Raw genomic sequence first — 19,005 nt, 5'->3', positions numbered from 1 at the left:
GCATTACAAGTCTTTCTGAATTATTATTATTATTATGTGGAATTTTAAATGTTTTCTGGAAATAAAAATGGTTGAGTTGACAAATGTAGAGAGAATTCTAAACTAACCCTCTACAGTGATTGTAAATGAACAGCTTGCTTCATTTGAGGCAGCATCTGTTGCCGTGCATGTTACCGTGGTAACACCAATAGGGAACTCATCTCCAGAAACAAGTCCTCCATCAGCAACACATACAATGGTTGGCTCAGCCCCAGAATTATCTTGAGCTGTGACTGTCCAAGTAACGACAGCTCCTGGTTGGCCTGCATCGGTCACCGTCAAGATGGGAGCTGGACAATAAATAGCTGGGACTTCGTCATCTGAAGGTATAAGACAATAATAAAGACATCCGTTAAACAGCTGGTTAATAAAAGTCATTGGAATTGTACAAAATGGTTTGAATCCAACAGTCAGAAAAGAAGACTAGAACGTACCAACAACAGTCACTGTGAAGTCACAAGCAGCTGAATTTCCTGCATCATCAGTTACTGTACAAGTCACTGTGGTCACTACATCCAGTGGAAATGTAGAGCCTGATTCAGGAACACACACAACGGTCAGTGATTGTCCAGAATTATCGGTCACTACTGGATCTAGCCAAGTGACCACAGCATTGTTTACTCCTATGTCAGTTGGTGCAGTCATGTCAAGTGGACATGTGATCGTTGGAACTTCTCCATCTAGAAAAAAAGAAAGGAAACAAAATTTGAATCAATACGAAAAACTGAGACAGCTTTTGAAAAGAAATGTACACAGGTTAATTTTACATTTATAAACCAAATAACGATTCAAAAATCCATTGGTATAACTTTCTTTTTAATAGATCGAGTAGTCAAAAGTTTTCCAATACAGAGTGCCCACAAATTTGGTCGAAAATTCAGAGCTATCCTCACACCAAAAACTTCTGACAGGGTTCGGTACTGGGCCCACAGTGGTTTACGCTGTACACTTTACTGACTCCATCAAGGAATCTTCATCTAAGTTCCATGCTTCTCCTCATTGAACCCAAGTCTCGACACTCATGGCGCAACAGGTCTTTTTCTTCAGCTGCCCCCAGACCTGGAACTCTCTACCACTTAATCTTAGATCTTGGCTTTGTACCACAAAATTCAAATCTCATTTCAAAACTTATCTTATGTGACAGGTTTTCCAAAGACTAGTTTTGTTATGACTGTTTTCTTTCATTTTGTTTTTGGTTGTACTGCACCTTATTACCAGCAGGGTGAAATATGTGCACATTACAAGTCTTTCTAATTATTATTATTATTATGTGGAATTGTAAATGTTTTCTGGAGATGAAATCGTTGAGTTGAAAAATGTAGAGAGAATTCAAAACTTACCCTCTACAGTGATTGTAAATGAACAGCTTGCTTCGTTTGAGGCAGCATCTGTTGCCGTGCATGTTACCGTGGTAACACCAATAGGGAACTCATCTCCAGAAACAAGTCCTCCATCAGCAACACACACAATGGTTGGCTCAGCCCCAGAATTATCTTGAGCTGTGACTGTCCAAGTAACGACAGCTCCTGGTTGGCCTGCATCGGTCACGGTGAAGATGGGAGCTGGACAATAAATAGCTGGGACTTCTTCATCTGAAGGTATAAGACAATAATTAAGACATCCGTTAAACAGCTGGTTAATAAAAGTCATTGGAATTGTACAAAATGGTCTGAATCCAACAGACTGAAAAGAAGACTAGAACTTACCAACAACAGTCACTGTGAAGTCACAAGCAGCTGAATTTCCTGCATCATCAGTTACTGTACAAGTCACTGTGGTCACTACATCCAGTGGAAATGTAGAGCCTGATTCAGGAACACACACAACGGTCAGTGATTGTCCAGAATTATCGGTCACTACTGGATCTAGCCAAGTGACCACAGCATTGTTTACTCCTGAGTCAGTTGGTGCAGTCATGTCAAGTGGACATGTGATCGTTGGAACTTCTTCATCTAGAAGTAAAAGAAAGAAAAAAAAGTAAGAATCAATATGAAAAACCGCGACAACTTTTTGAAAAGAAATATATAAAGGTTAGTTTTAGATTTATAAAGGATTAAACCAATTAATGGTTCCAAAACCCATAGGTGTACTTTCTTTTTAATAAAGTAGACAAAAGCTTTCCAATACAGAGTGCCCACACATTTGGTCAAAAATGTAAAGCTATCCTCTAAACAAAAACTTCTGACAGGAGTCAGTACTGGGCCCACAGTGATTTACGCTGTATACTTTCGACTCCATCAAGGAATCTTCGACCAAGTTCCATGCTTCTCCTCATTGAACCCAAGTCTCGACACACCTGGGGTGACAGGTCGTTTTCTTCTGCTGCGCCACGCATCTCGAATTCTCTACCACTTAATCTTAGATCTTGTCTTTGTACCACAATTCAAAATCTCTTCTCAAATTTTATCTTATGTCACAGATTTTCAAGGACTTACTTTGTTGTGTTTTTTTCTTTCTTATTGTTTTTTGTTTTTAATTGCGCTTTGACGCCCAGCAGGGTGGATATGTGCACATGACAAGTTTTTAATATTATCATTTTTTTTTTAATTATTGTTATGTGGAATATGAAAAGTTTTCTGGACATAAAATAGTTGAGTTGACAAATGTAGAGAGAATTCCAAACTTACCCTCTACAGTGATTGTAAATGAACAGCTTGCTTCGTTTGAGGCAGCATCTGTTGCCGTGCATGTTACCGTGGTAACACCAATAGGGAACTCATCTCCAGAAACAAGTCCTCCATCAGCAACACACACAATGGTTGGCTCAGCCCCAGAATTATCTTGAGCTGTGACTGTCCAAGTAACGACAGCTCCTGGTTGGCCTGCATCGGTCACCGTGAAGATGGGAGCTGGACAATAAATAGCTGGGACTTCTTCATCTGAAGGTATAAGACAATAATTAAGACATCCGTTAAACAGCTGGTTAATAAAAGTCATTGGAATTGTACAAAATGGTCTGAATCCAACAGTCTGAAAAGAAGACTAGAACTTACCAACAACAGTCACTGTGAAGTCACAAGCAGCTGAATTTCCTGCATCATCAGTTACTGTACAAGTCACTGTGGTCACTACATCCAGTGGAAATGTGGAGCCTGATTCAGGAACACACACAACGGTCAGTGATTGTCCAGAATTATCGGTCACTACTGGATCTTGCCAAGTGACCACAGCATTGTTTACTCCTATGTCAGTTGGTGCAGTCATGTCAAGTGGACATGTGATCGTTGGAACTTCTTCATCTAGAAAAAAAAGAAAGGAAACAAAATTAGAATCAATATGAAAAACCGAGACAGCTTTTGAAAAGAAATTTACACAGGTTAACTTTACATTTATATAGGATTAAACCAAATAACGGTTCCAAAATCCATTGGTATAACTTTCTTTTAAATAGAGTAGTCAAAAGTTTTCCAATACAGAGTGCCCACAAATTTGGTCGAAAATTTAGAGCTATCCTCACACCAAAAACTTCTGAAAGGGTTCGTTACTGGGTCCACAGTGGTCTACGCTGTACACTTTACCGACTCCATCAAGGAATCTTCATCTAAGTTCCATGCTTCTCCTCATTGAACCTCAGTCTCGACACTCATGGCGTGACAGGTCTTTTTCTTCAGCTGCCCCCAGAACTGGAACTCTCTACCACTTAATCTTAGATCTTGGCTTTGTACCACAAAATTCAAATCTCATTTCAAAACTTATCTTATGTCACAGGTTTTCCAAGGACTAGTTTTGTTATGACTGTTTTCTTTCGTTTTGTTTTTGGTTGTACTGCGCCTTATTGCCAGCAGGGTGAAATATGTGCACATTACAAGTCTTTACAATTATTGTTATTATTATGTGGAATTGTAAATGTTTTCTGGAGATGAAATCGTTGAGTTGAAAAATGTAGAGATAGTTCTAAACTTACCCTCTACAGTGATTGTAAATGAACAGCTTGCTTCATTTGAGGCAGCATCTGTTGCTGTGCATGTTACCATGGTAACACCAATAGGGAACTCATCTCCAGATACAAGTCCTCCATCAGCAACACACACAATGGTTGGCTCAGCCCCAGAATTATCTTGAGCTGTGACTGTCCAAGTAACGACAGCTCCTGGTTGGCCTGCATCGGTCACCGTGAAGATGGAAGCTGGACAATAAATAGCTGGGACTTCTTCATCTGAAGGTGTAAGACAATAATTAAGACATCCGTTAAACAGCTAGTTGATAAAAGTAATTGTAGTTGCACAAAATGGGAGCTGGACATTAAATAGCTGGGACTTCTTCATCTGAAGGTATAAGACAATAATTAAGACATCCGTTAAACAGCTAGTTGATAAAAGTAATTGTAGTTGCACAAAATGGGAGCTGGACAATAAATAGCTGGGACTTCTTCATCTGAAGGTATAAGACAATAATTAAGACATCTGTTAAACAGCTGGTTGATTAAAGTCATTGGAATTGTACAAAATGGTCTGAATCCAACAGACTGAAAAGAAGACTAGAACTTACCAACAACAGTCACTGTGAAGTCACAAGCAGCTGAATTTCCTGCATCATCAGTTACTGTACAAGTCACTGTGGTCACTACATCCAGTGGAAATGTGGAGCCTGATTCAGGAACACACACAACGGTCAGTGATTGTCCAGAATTATCGGTCACTACTGGATCTTGCCAAGTGACCACAGCATTGTTTACTCCTATGTCAGTTGGTGCAGTCATGTCAAGTGGACATGTGATCGTTGGAACTTCTTCATCTAGAAAAAAAGAGAGAAAAAAGTTAGAATCAATGCAAAAAATCTGATACCCTTTTGAAAAGAAATTTACACAGTGTCACAAGAGGGCTCTGCATTTTATGGTATTTGGTTAGGTTTATGAAACTTAGCTAAACAGAGGTTGGGGCGTTGCCCTACGTCATTGACTATATATGGAAGCATCAAAGGGGTTTCTTTTGTAAGTTATTTCTTGCATAGTAAATGAGGTGATTTTGCAAGGGGAGCCTTAATTCGGGCATTGGAATGTTTGGAGTTCAGATCCATCCAGCATCTCGAGGAGTGCGGACCTACCACAGTTTTGGGGCTAGCCTAAAGTATTGAAGTGTATGTTTGGCGATAGCCAAGGAGTTCAGTGATAGCTGAAAGCTAGTTGAAGTAGCCTGTGGGCTAATCAATTTGGTTGATACAGGGGACACTGCAGCAGAGAACAGCTGGTCAAACTGAGCTGAGGAAAAATCCGTTATTTATGCAGTAGTGAGGGGAGCCAGTTTTAAGAGACATAATCTCGCCGAAACTATTATTGTTATTATTATGAAAATTCATGGTGGAATTGTAAATGTTTTTCTTTAGATAAATATAGTTGAGTTGACAAATGTAGAGATAATTCTAAACTTACCCTCTACAGTGATTGTAAATGAACAGCTTGCTTCGTTTGAGGCAGCATCTGTTGCCGTGCATGTTACCGTGGTAACACCAATAGGGAACTCATCTCCAGAAACAAGTCCTCCATCAGCAACACACACAATGGTTGGCTCAGCCCCAGAATTATCTTGAGCTGTGACTGTCCAAGTAACGACAGCTCCTGGTTGGCCTGCATCGGTCACCGTGAAGATGGGAGCTGGACAATAAATAGCTGGGACTTCTTCATCTGAAGGTATAAGACAATAATTAAGACATCCGTTAAACAGCTGGTTGATAAAAGTCATTGGAATTGTACAAAATGGTCTGAATCCAACAGTCTGAAAAGAAGACTAGAACGTACCAACAACAGTCACTGTGAAGTCACAAGCAGCTGAATTTCCTGCATCATCAGTTACTGTACAAGTCACTGTGGTCACTACATCCAGTGGAAATGTAGAGCCTGATTCAGGAACACACACAACGTTCAGTGATTGTCCAGAATTATCGGTCACTACTGGATCAAGCCAAGTGACCACAGCATTGTTTACTCCAATGTCAGTTGGTGCAGTCATGTCAAGTGGACATGTGATAGTTGGATCTTCTTCATCTAGAAAAATAAAGCAAAACAAAGTTAGAATCAATACAAAAAAATTGCGATAACTTTTTGAAAATAAATTGATGCTCATTGTCCACAAAGCACTTAACAGCAATGCTCCCGACTACTTAAAGTTTACACTCAATCAAGGAATCTTTGATCAAGCTCCAAGCTTTTCCTCATTAAACCTAAGTCTTTACACTCATGGGGTAAGGTCATTCTCTTCTGCTGCGCCACGCATCTGGAACTCTATACTACTTAATCTAAGATCTTGTCTTTGTACCACAATTCAAAATCTCTTCTCAAATTTTATTTAATGTCACAGGTTTTCAAGGACTAATTTTGTTGTGTCTGTGATCTTTCTTATTGTTTGGTTTTTTTAAAGCGATTGGACCCTTTCGGTACAGGAAAAACAATTAAAGTTCACAGATTTACAAATAACTTATAGGGTTTACAGATGGTAGTGGGGAAAGACTTCTCTTGAAATATTATTCCATGAAATGCTTTACTTTATGAGAAAACAGTAAAACAATATCGGATTTATTTTAAACACATGTCATGACACAGCGAATTGTGCGGATACAAGGGTGGGTTGTCTCGTTATTTTCTCCCGACTCCAATGGCCGATTGAGCCTAAATTTTCACAGGTTTTTTATTTTATATGACAGTTGTGATACACGAAGTGTGGGCCTTGGACAATACTGTTTACTGAAAGGGTCCAATGGCTTTAATTGCGCCTTGACGCCCAACATGGTGGATATGTGCATGTGACAAGTTTTTATTATTATTATTATTGTTTAAATTATTGTTACTATATGGAATTGTAAATGTTTTCTGGACATAAAATAGTTGAGTTGACAAATGTAGAGATAATTCTAAATTTACCCTCTACAGTGATTGTAAATGAACAGCTTGCTTCGTTTGAGGCAGCATCCGTTGCAGTGCATGTTACCGTGGTAACACCAATAGGGAACTCATCTCCAGAAACAAGTCCTCCATGAGCAACACACACAATGGTTGGCTCAGCCCCAGAATTATCTTGAGCTGTGACTGTCCAAGTAACGACAGCTCCTGGTTGGCCTGCATCGGTCACCGTGAAGATGGGAGCTGGACAATAAATAGCTGGGACTTCTTCATCTGAAGGTATAAGACAATAATTAAGACATCCGTTAAACAGCTGGTTAATAAAAGTCATTGGAATTGTACAAAATGGTCTGAATCCAACAGACTGAAAAGAAGACTAGAACGTACCAACAACAGTCACTGTGAAGTCACAAGCAGCTGAATTTCCTGCATCATCAGTTACTGTACAAGTCACTGTGGTCACTACATCCAGTGGAAATGTAGAGCCTGATTCAGGAACACACACAACGGTCAGTGATTGTCCAGAATTATCGGTCACTACTGGATCTACCCAAGTGACCACAGCATTGTTTACTCCTATGTCAGTTGGTGCAGTCATGTCAAGTGGACATGTGATCGTTGGATCTTCCTTATCTGTGAGATGAGAAATAACACACAAATGGTATTAAAGGTAGTTTAAAAAGTGGGTCTCATAGGCCTCTCCACATTGTCTCAGAGTTCTTGTTTTTATTCAATGTTCAATTCAATTCAATTCATTAAGGTTTATGAACAATATCACAAAATACACAACAGAAGTTAAACGGACTTAAATTGGCGTGTTCACATTCATTATTGTAAAAAATTACAAAAAACAACACCCTGACTTAAAAAGGCGAAAAAAAGCGATAGGCATAAATGCACATTTGGTTGAGTTCCCAAATTGCGATGCAAATCCAAGATAGCAACACACCCATGAAAAGGTCTCAGTTGCGACAATAATTACTCTCAGTTCTTCCTGATCGGATAGAAGGTTACTATACGAATCTTAGGTTAAAATTTGCCGGTGAATATATTTGTCGCTTTTAGGGGAATTTAGGACCACAAATTTTTTACTTATCATTCCCCTGAAAAATAAATCTAGAGATAATAAAAAAACAAAAGGTTACAACATTATAAAAAAACATATTGTACATATTGTTAACTTTTAATAAGAAAAGAATATTCACTATATTTGTAGGGATCTTCTTCGTTTTCTTCCTATACAAGTACAAGCGTGACAAGCCTCATGTGAGTAATATCGTACTATGAAATGCAAAAGTAAGCAGGCCGCGGGAACATGTCAGCAAAAAAGCTCACGGAAATACATGAAAAACCACAAAGACAGCGGCTGAGATTCGAATGTAGAACACTGTTGATTGACTGAGCTACACAACTGAGTGTTAGTCCCATATAGTCCCAAATACTCTAGACTCCCTTCGCTTTTTGCCCCCACACCTATCTCTCTCAAGGAGGTGAAATCATTCTTCAAATAGAAATAAGGAACACACGTTTTTGATGCTGAATATTTTTTCCCCAATTTTTCTTACTTACTGCAAAGCGCATTAGCGCTTAATTGTTAAACTCTCTCTTTTCTATTTATGGCACTGTTTATACGGGCACTATTTATGGGCACTATTTATTTTAAATCTAAACAATTACTTCAAGAAATAAAATTAAAATCTTGACTTGCGTTTGCAATTTTAGTTGGTGCTATTGGCATGGCCTTGAATCTTGATTTTCTGGATGAACTGAATAGCATTTGACAAAACTTAGCTGGTACCACCATACTTCCTTTGGGGTAGTTGCGATAACGTAACAATCCTCCCGACGGCCGCCATTCCGGAGCCTTTAATATAGTTTCTAGAAGTAGTACCACCATTTTCTTCTAGAAACTACTTAACTCAGGCTCCCCTGCTCACGGATGAGCCTTATCATTTCTAAAATTAGTACCACCAGCAGTAGCTAGCCCCACCAGTACAGGCATGACAGGTGTGTGGCCAACTCGATTCAAAGGATTTGAGATTCGAGTTGGCCACACAGGTAGTAGAACTACACCATTCCAGCAGTAGCCTCACCATGCTCACCAGTGCCAAATAGAAAAATGCTATCGTATAAATCAGTCACGTACAGTACTGCCACTGACTGGATGGAGTGCCTAGCCTAGCCATCCGCTCCTTCGAGTCCAGCGTATTAGTATTTGGCAAAATTTAACAAGCTACACCACCAGCAATTTTGGCAATCATTTGTGGTTAGGCTTTAGTGTAAAGCAAGCCAGGACAGGAGTCGTGACCAATAAACCATGAACCAAGCAAGACGATAATTCTCCTTCACACGACTGTGTAGGCCTACAAGTTCAACACAATCACACACATGGCTGTTTGTTGTGAGGTTTTCTGGAACCAGTTTTTAAAACCATTTTAGCAGCGTACTACTTTAAATTTACTACGGTAAACTCAATACGTCACGTACATACCTTTCTAGTGCATGTTCAAACACATTTTCCACCACAATTAATAAACAGGTGTTTGAAAACGAGAAAAGAAAAAGCCCTTCCGCTTCTTCACAGTCCAAGTTGCATTTTATTTACTTCAAGTTCCCCTCGCTCGGCCGAAATATACAATTTCAATAGAGGGCGTATGAAATGTAAACATTGAACCACGTGGTCTTGTTATTAAACTCCACGAGGGCGGTCTCTTCAAAATGGACGTCCGCGTAATGTTTTAGACCTCATCACAAAGTCAAACAAAAAAAGACTATCCAGCTCGAGTCGAAACTATTGTACATAGATAGGCCCTACTGTGGTATTTATACGGAAGTTTTCCAGAAGTAATAGGGAAAATAGTAGCTGGTTCAATCATATGGCAGTTTAGCCTATCACAGAGGCTCTTGCATCGTGAGACAGCTCAAAAATAATTAAACTCACTCTATTTACTCAAATAGCTAGAGCATTACAAAAGCATGTGTTAGTTACTAGTGTTATTTTTTATCTTACACTTACCAACAACTTCCACCTTGAACCGACAAGACGCAGTATTCCCAGCCGAGTCTGTGGCAGTGCATGTCACAATCGTCTTGCCAATTTCGAAGACGGAGCCCGATGGCGGGTCACATATGACTAGAACCGCAGTACCAGAGTTATCTGTAACGACTGGGTCGTCCCACGTGACCACGGCATTGTCTTGGCCCACGTCGGTTGGGACCAGCTTGTCGTGGGGACAGTGGATCACAGGTGCTTCCTTGTCTGAAAATAAATAAATTATATCAGAGACAGAAAAGTTACCATACAAATTCAAAACACGAAATAAAAAGCAAGAAAAATCACCCTTTCTGAAAATCAATATTTAGAACTAAGAAATTGACGTGACACTAAACTAACCGGCTTGCTAAGATGTTTCCTCAAATAATTATTAGTCACTGTTTTCACGAAGGGCATAATAAATTAGTCAGAACTGACAAACTTTTATGTTTGCAAGAAAACCGCATTAGATATACTTTGAATCGTAGTTTGCGGGAAACGGTTTAACAATACAACTTTGATATTAATTTTTTCAAGCATAAAGATGGGGAACCTTAAAATATGTGTATGTTGTTATTTTAATCACAACGTTCTTAATGATTAGTGCATTGTGCACGAGTTTCTGGTGTTTTCCCTCTTGAACTGAAGGTTACAGTGCATTATCCTACTGGTAAAATTCACCTTTAAACCATGGAGGTAGAACCTCGAGCTCCATGTTTAAAGGCAGTGGACACTATTGGTAATTACTCAAAATAATTATCAGCATAAAACCTCACTTGGTAACGAGTAATGGGGAGAGGTTGGTAGTATAAAACATTGTGAGAAACGACTCCCTCTGAAGTGACGTAGTTTTCGAGAAAGAAGCAGTTTTCCACGAATTTGATTTCGAGACCTCAGATTTAGAACTTGAGGTCTCGAAATCAAGCATCTGAAAGTACACAACTTCGTGTGACAAGGGTGTTTTTTTTTCTTTCATAGTTATCTCGCAGCTCCGACGACCAATCGAGCTCAAATTTTCACAGGTACACCAAGTGAGAAGACTGGTCTTTGACAATATTACCAATAGTGTCCAGTGTCTTTAAACTAAACCATACCGCAAGTCATCCTCAAAACCACTGCCCATGTCAAGACCTGTTAACAACACCACACCAGCATCAGCACTATTTTGTACCTACACTATTTTATACACTTCTGCTAGCTATTAAAATTGGTCTTGGCACATTGAGTTTACACATGCACAAGCCTTTCCTCCGGGCATTTGAGGCTTGGAGAGCCGCGATCCCCAGCGACTGGAACGGGAGACTACGCACGCTTCGCCAAAATCTTGAAAAAGGGCTAGCACTGAAATAGCTGATGGATCATTGATTGATTGAGTGATCGGTTGATTGATTGATTGAATTTATTTGGATAAAAATACAGCAAGAACATGGCAACAATTCATATACAACAACAGGAGAAAAGACAATGAAATAAGATAGAAAATAGAACACAAGAGAGATAATATCCCCAAGGATAGCCCCCAAACACCAACAGACGTATTTCCATTGGGGAAATACACCGAGCCTACACTCTTCAAAGGCAGTGGACACTGTTGAATGTCAAAGACTAGTCTTCTCAGTTGGTGTATCTCAACATATGCACAAAATAACAAACCTGTAAAATTTTATCTCAATAATTGGTCATCGAAGTTGCGAGATAACAGATACTCGATTTTGGGACCTCAAAATCTAATTGTGAGGTCTCGAAATCAAATTCGTGGAAAATTACTTCTTTCTCGAAATCTATGTTACTTCAGGGAGGGCCGTTTTTCACAATGTTTTAAATAATTATACTATCAACAGCTCTCCATTGCTTGTTACCTTGTAAGTTTTTATGCTAAGGCTGGAAGTAGGAGAAACGAAAGCGACTGAAAACACAGGAAACAGATACTTGTCTCTTACCGACGATGTAAAATTTCCACATCCCAGTCTTCCAGGAATCATCAATCTGAGTGGCGTAACCAAAATACTTGATTGGGAGAGGGTTATCATCTGTCCACGATACAAGCCCAGGTTCCTGACTGCAGGTCTGACCCAGTTTGATGTGGCCATTGTTATACGAGATACAGAAGAAGGTGAACTCTGTACCACTCAAGAGGTAGATGTCGTGAACTTCTATGGCCTTAGTACAACTGTCAATGCATCTGTTTTTATAGACAACAAAGTACAAACAATTAAAACTGGACCTTGAAAAATGCTCTCATCCATGCACTATCTCCGGTGGTACCAGCTCGGGAGTGGCGGAGCTCACTTGCTCGTCAGGACCCTTGCCCCCTTCTTGCCCCAAATGAGATCGGAACATTGCACAACATGAATTATTCGATGAACAGTTCCCGCCCAGTGGGCACTGGACACCTTTGGCAATATTGTCAGACAGCAGTATTCACACTGGTGCATCCCAAAACACGCATAACATAACAAATCTGTGAACATTAACTTGGAACTCAATTGTTCATCGAGCGAAGTTGTAAGAGAGTAATGAAAAAATCTCCTTCCATCTCATTTCGAGTTTTTAGAGTCTATAAGACCGTCTAGTGATCGCTAGCTGCCGCACAAACCACGTCGGATACTATACCATGCATGCGTCTAGAATTCCATGTTAAAAGATCGTCTTTTCGTTAATTGTAAAACTACTCGTAGTTGACATTCACCCGTCTTCCTTGTGTGTTTTTGCTACTGATATGGCCTTGGTCAGAGCATGGAGCAATCAGAGTTTTCTTTATGGTCAACTCCTATACAAGGTTATCAATGCGAAAGGCGAACAGGGAAATGGTTTAATCAGGATTGTACTCATTATATTCTTTCTTATTCTGCATGCAATCCACTTCAGAAGGAAACCTCTTTATACCATTTCACTATTTACTCTATCAAGTTCAGTCTGTTGCCAAGCATTCAGTGCCCGTTTCTTAGCTCATTTTGCTCTCAACATATAGGGACCACCTGGGTGCGTTCGTTTAGCTTCCCCTGGTCGACCCGGTGTGTGGCGTTTTTTATTTCCAGGACGAACGTGTGCAAATAATTACCCACGTTCGTCCTAGAAAAAAAAACCGCCACACGCCGGGGTCGACCCAGGGAAGCTAAAACGAACGCATCCACGAAGGAACTAACTTTCAAGTTCAAACATTGAATGAAAATTGTTTTTGGATTTCGTTACCTTCGTATGAGCGTCTTATGACCGCTGATGACAATCTCATATTGTACTATTTGGTGGTCGGCCTCTGCAGACAGAGTAATGTAAGCACTGCCTTCGGTCTTTACTTCAAATAATATATACCCAGATGGCGTGATTGGGTACTTGAAGTATTTGTAGAGCTTGTTGTATGTTGTGGTGTCTTCCACCACAGCAAAGTATCCTTCAAACACATGGAGGGAAAATAAAACAATTAACCAATCGTGGCTGAAGAATCCCATCAAGTTCCAAATAAATAATGAATTAAGCCATTCACATTTCTGCCTTTTCTTTTCCAAAGCCACCTCGTTCTTTTTATCAAGATTGATATCAACTGAAACGCACACTAATATCCATATAGAAAACGCCCAGCATGACACGAAATGAAAGTCTGAGGAAGCAGTACACAACATTTTGCTAAAAATATATTGTATTGTATGTTCACATCCTTTAAGCAAAAGTGGCAGTGACGTTTAAACTTTCTAAAAAGCCCAAACGGGCTACACCGTCACAAATAAAATACATTTGTTTGCAAATTTCGTGTATCTAACCGAAAAGATGCCATCTTGTGTATGGGCGATACACAAAATTGTTGTCCTTTCACACGGGGTACACTTTGTAAAGTTTTATAACCAAGCTACAATTTAGCAAGGGACCATTGCCAAATTCCTCTCGTGTGAAAGGTTTTTTTAGGGCCTATACTTTCCCAAACCACTAAGCTCCTAAACTAAAAGTAAATAACACCCAACCGTTATTTCTCATTTCCAACAATCGTTATAAATAATGCTGACATGCTCTGTTTGGGGCTTCTGAAATGTTAATTCAAGGTTCGGTGCATTGATCCATTCAGTGCACTTGTTTGGGTTGTGCGCCCTTTTTCGGCAAATCTTGCAGTATTATTGCAGAGGAAGAGGATGGTGTGTGGTGGTACTGGTGTAACCAGAAAACTGCTTACAATTTTCACTCAGAAATCTCAGCTTTGAGTAATCAATTTAATACTTTTGATGATTTACTGTTGATGATTTGATTGTTAAAGGGAAAGATACACGTTTTGCAATCACTATTAAAATTAATAGGAATAAAAACCATTGGTTATAGGCCTTTTGATATATAGTATAAAGAATTTATACAGAAACATTTCTCTTGATTTTTTGTTTGTTGTGTAATGTTTTTTAATTATTTATGAAGCCCCAAAACTTGGATCTAAGAAGCGTTACTGCAGTAATGTTTCTAAGACTATTCTGAGTTCCTATTCGCTCAGGTTTTTGGCGATGTAACGCGACCAACTTTTGAAATGAAATGTGAACACTAAATTATTGTGTGTGCATCTATTTTAAATAAATAGGATTAAAACAATCGAACTGTTCCACAAACGAAAGGTGAACTTTACCTATAAAGGGCTTCAGGATTTCGAATTGTGCAGACAGAAAACCTCTGATAAAAAATATTAACATTTAACCACTCTGTGTTTTGCCTGTTCCTTTTTTTCTCTCACAGAACTCGTGAAAGCTGAGTATAACTCTTAGCGGTGTAAGAGTCATACCAATTAATATTCTTTATCCCCGATGCAAATCTATCATCCATGTATTACATACCAATATAATGCAGTGGACACAAATTGAAGAAAGAACTTACCACGATCAGTATTGAGATCTGGAATTCCATCTGGAACAAAACAAAAACAGTGAAAATGTAGAAGTTGCATTCAATACAGCGTTGGACGAACCCCTCTGACATTCGATGAAGGTTACACAACTATTTTCATTGATTGTTATTGTCATAGGGGCCTAGTCAGTTTAAGTGAGTGGAAGGAAGTTTCATTGAATGTTTTTGTCCCTAAATCGAACAAAATGCTAGCCTTGAACTCTCCAAAGGTTCTTGTATCTTCATTCTAATTCCACTTTTAAATCTGACAACTGAGGTTTCTAAACTGCCGGTCAGCCTGGTTCCGCTATGCTGCAGGCATCGAGAGTCCCTCTTGTCCCTTTTTCGTTCAGCTTGCTTCCTGTCATTCCAACCCCCCCCCACCCCCCCCCCCATTCATCTTTCCTCTTTCCCGTGCCCCCTTCCTCAACCCCAATTCCATTCAACTACATACAGTATCGGGTGGCTTTGAAGGGAACTAGAGGTGCTGGTCACCTGTTCCATCTTGCCACTCACTGACGATTTTAGTGTAACTTTGGAAACTGACTGAATACTTTTTAATAATTTAGGTTTAAACAAAGACAAAAATAATGAATGGAGCGGGATTTGAACCAACAACCTCCGGATCATCCGGAAAACAAAACAAACAAAAACAAAAACACACATTTAACACTAGAACAACTCCGATGGACCAATTAGGAACCGTTAGTATGGGTGTTGAAAGATTATCAGTTTTGAATTATCAATACCACAAATTCGCTTATGTATTTCTTCTTCGGACAAAACACGGGTTAGGCTTTCCCATACAGATTATTGACAACATCAGTGCAGTTGAAAGTTTTTACATGCATCGAAGTAGATTGTTTTTATGTACTTACAAATATCTCCATTCACTACTCCTAGTGCCATGAATATCAGCGCAACAACTGCCGGTGTGCTTAGTTTACCCATGGTGTACTGATGGAGGGTTCCGCAGGGTATACTTCTTGGACCACTAGTCCTGAGTCGGCTCCGGCCCAGGGCAATATGGTCCTAATGCCGATGTTTGCACCTCTTTTGTACACATTCTAACTTAAGGTGGTACCATTATGAGAAGGGGTTCCTGCTGACGAGTTAAATTATGTAATAATTCAATATTAATATTTTAATTAACAATTTATGAAATATCGTATAATTAAACTGCTATTTAGATTGTTTTGTCTTAAAAATGTTGTATTTTTTTCCCTAAAGTATTTCGGGTGTCAGTCAGCTTTATTTAAACAAACTACTCTTATGAATCAATAAAGACCTCTACGTTTGTATTAATATTTTATGAAAGTTCCCCCTTTTTTGAGAAAAGGAATAGTCTGATAAAATTGTAAATTTTGCGATTACTGGACAATATGGTCATTCAAATAAGTGAAGTAATTTTAAGTACAGCCATATGTTTTGATTGCCTACTTATTCTTGCCTCGAGTGTTTCGAGAACAAATCGAGAACAATGCCATATAGAGTAAAAATGCAAACGTTGACAAAAAACGTTGGGGAAAATATGTGGGAAAATGAGAAAGTATTAATAAATTAAATAATCACTGCTCATCATCTTGTGTTTCTGCTAGGAGAAAAACAAGTAGGTGCTGCTGAAGTTATGAAATTTCTCATTTTGAGAATTTGACGCAATAAAACAATTTGGTTAATGTAATAGTGTCAGTTATTAGCGAACACTTCGCACTTTTTTGACCAAGGGCGGGGTTGGGGATGTGTTCACCAATTCTGTGACGCAAAACGAGTTAAGGAAACTTTTTGTCTTTCTCTCTTTTTCATTTTGTGTTAATTATTGATGGTTTTTGGGGGCCATTATACAGGAAGTCATACAAATATTATATACAATTTACAGTGTAATTTATAGGAATCTCATGAGTCATGAAAAAGACAATGAGAGTGTGATCACTGAATGCGGGATACCACAAAGGTAAATCAACAATATAAATGCTATTTTTGCATGGTGAGGTATCAATGTATATTAGGTTTGCGGTAACACCATGTGTGTATCTACTTGCCAGGTAGAGTTTGCTCTTAGAGAACTGTCTTGCTTTATTCTACTGCCGCGGAGTAGATAATCGGAGGTTCGGGAGACTTCTCAGTTATGAAAAGAACTGTCCTGCTTTTTAACTATTACTAGGGCGGATGGTATAGAAAATAGACTGGACTACTGCTTTAGCTTATAGGATCGTAATTAACTGTTCTGCTCTAGTCATCGTCAGGGGACTAGACCAAGCTATTCGAAACGTTGAGACCAATTCAGAACTGACTCCGCGGCAGATCAGTTAATTACGATCATAGTATAAGAAACACCTTGTTTCCAGGGGTCATAGCTCTCTAGCAGTCCATCGAGCTATCCAGAAAGTCAAGGCTCGTTCTAGGGAGTCAGTACTTTCCAAAGGACCCAAGAAACAACAGAGTCCTACGGGGAAAGTTCCTTTTGTTGTCACTTTCCACCCCTCACTTCCTCCCATTCGTAAAATAACCAGTTCTAACCATCATATTCTTCACACATCAGATCGACTTCAACGTGCTGTTCAGGAAGAACCCATAGTTGCCTACAGATGCCCACCAAGTCTCAGGGATCTCATTGTCCGAGCAGAAGTCCCTCCCATTAATGATGATGTTAATCCCCCTCTACCACAGGGAACTTTTAGGTGTTCCAACATCTCCAAATGCATCGTCTGTAGACAACACATCAGGGAATCGGACTCCTTCACGAGTAACACCGGCGGTACCGCCCATAAGACAAGGGGTCATGTCACCTGCACAGTGGCGTAACCAGAGGGGGGGCAGGGGGGGCCGGCGCCCCCCGCTCAGAACCCTTGCCCCCCCCCCCCCTCTTGCCCCCCCCCCCCCCCATATGAAATCAGAGATAAGTATATTCTTATAGGCCTTATATATAAATCGTTTAAGGCTGCATAAAATGCTGCCGTAAAACGGAAAACTTTTATTCATTATCAGTAGGCCCTATGTGGACTATAACATGAAAAATGCGTGGAAACGCGCGCGCGATCGTATTGGCGGTAAATGTTTGTTGTGGTTTTGCGGTTACAGAGAGTGCAGGATGTGACAAAGTTCTGTTAAATAAGTGATGGTCTGAACGCAGACCAATAGCTCCGTAAACACAAAGTCAGATCATGGAGGTAGAAATTTCTACCTCTACCTCCATGGTCAGATGCACTACAGAGAAATTTACTACAGCACAAAAATGGCCAGCGAAAAAGGTTGCTTAGACCATTTCTTCTCCTTTGAAGCAAGCGGTGCAATTGAGAGGTAGGCCTATTATTTTTAAATATCCGTTTCGTAACTAAAATGTGATTATTAAACACCCACAATTTCGATCCTGTATTTTTGGCTTACACTTGATACAATAAGGCCGAGTAAAAAAAGAAACATGTTTAGTGTCTGGATTTCTCAAAAATAAGGAAGGAGGAGGGGCTTTTTATTTTTTATTTCAAGATGGTCGCCATGAATGTCAAATATCAACTGTTTTTTTTCTGCTGCTGAAATACACAAAACATTAATGAAACAGTTTGGTCAAGGCATTCAGACAAGACATTCAGATTTTTTTTTTTTTTTTTTGCTGAGATCATTTAAAATAACCCTTTTTCAAAAAAAAAAAGAAAAAAAAATGTGCATAAAAAAACTTAAGAAAAAAAAGAGGTGTCCTGTAAAAAGGAAGCGGGCGGGGACGCTAAACATTTCTATTTTTCTATTTTTACTTGGCCTAATATTATTATGTTTTGGGTATTTACACACCCACAAAGCCTAGTTGAGAATACCGTGTACAACTCTAAATTGGTACTTGTTGACCACAGTTGGTAATTTAATCCTTTTATACAGTCAAAAAGTTTTATCTTATACAAAATGACATGTTCTCTAAGATTTTGTTGTTTTCGCAATCTTTTGTTACATGCTGACTATAGACTGTTTTAGAACTGCATTGGTGTGTATCAACTATATATCAGTTAACATATTTAATAATAATCTTGCACTTCTTTGGCCCCCCCCCCCCCCAAATTTAATCTTTGCCCCCACTTGCCCCACCAAATGAAAATGTCTAGTTACGCCACTGCACCTGCACCACCACTAATCTCATTTATCTCATATCTTGCAGAGTCTGTGGTGTTCAATATAGGGGAAACAAGAACTACACTCAAGAGGCGTTTCTACGGCCACAGATCTACAGTCAAGACCCAAAAGCTAGATACACCTGTAGGTCATC

The 19,005-nt window shown here is 39.3% G+C and overlaps 1 protein-coding gene across 1 annotated transcript in view; it reads right to left on the bottom strand.

Annotated features, from left to right (window-relative positions):
* The window catches only part of LOC139939594 (uncharacterized), a 43,204-nt gene extending 27,497 nt beyond the window's left edge, over positions 1–15,707 (bottom strand). The window contains exons 1-17 of the mRNA XM_071935612.1: positions 15,635–15,707; positions 14,748–14,777; positions 13,098–13,296; positions 11,846–12,087; positions 9,984–10,130; positions 7,259–7,357; positions 6,893–7,144; positions 5,774–6,019; positions 5,408–5,659; positions 4,528–4,773; positions 3,944–4,195; positions 3,033–3,278; positions 2,667–2,918; positions 1,746–1,991; positions 1,380–1,631; positions 474–719; positions 108–359 (exon numbers count right to left, since the gene is read on the bottom strand). Coding sequence (XP_071791713.1) covers positions 108–359; positions 474–719; positions 1,380–1,631; positions 1,746–1,991; positions 2,667–2,918; positions 3,033–3,278; positions 3,944–4,195; positions 4,528–4,773; positions 5,408–5,659; positions 5,774–6,019; positions 6,893–7,144; positions 7,259–7,357; positions 9,984–10,130; positions 11,846–12,087; positions 13,098–13,296; positions 14,748–14,777; positions 15,635–15,707 — 3,532 coding nt within the window. The remainder of the gene's footprint in view (positions 1–107; positions 360–473; positions 720–1,379; positions 1,632–1,745; positions 1,992–2,666; positions 2,919–3,032; positions 3,279–3,943; positions 4,196–4,527; positions 4,774–5,407; positions 5,660–5,773; positions 6,020–6,892; positions 7,145–7,258; positions 7,358–9,983; positions 10,131–11,845; positions 12,088–13,097; positions 13,297–14,747; positions 14,778–15,634) is intronic.
* Positions 15,708–19,005: the final 3,298 nt, after the last annotated feature.

The sequence above is a fragment of the Asterias amurensis genome, chromosome 7 (assembly GCF_032118995.1).
Source record: "Asterias amurensis chromosome 7, ASM3211899v1".
Classification (NCBI taxonomy): domain Eukaryota; kingdom Metazoa; phylum Echinodermata; class Asteroidea; order Forcipulatida; family Asteriidae; genus Asterias; species Asterias amurensis.
The sequence above is the reverse complement of the archived record's forward strand: the minus strand, read 5'-3'. Positions and strand labels throughout refer to the sequence as shown.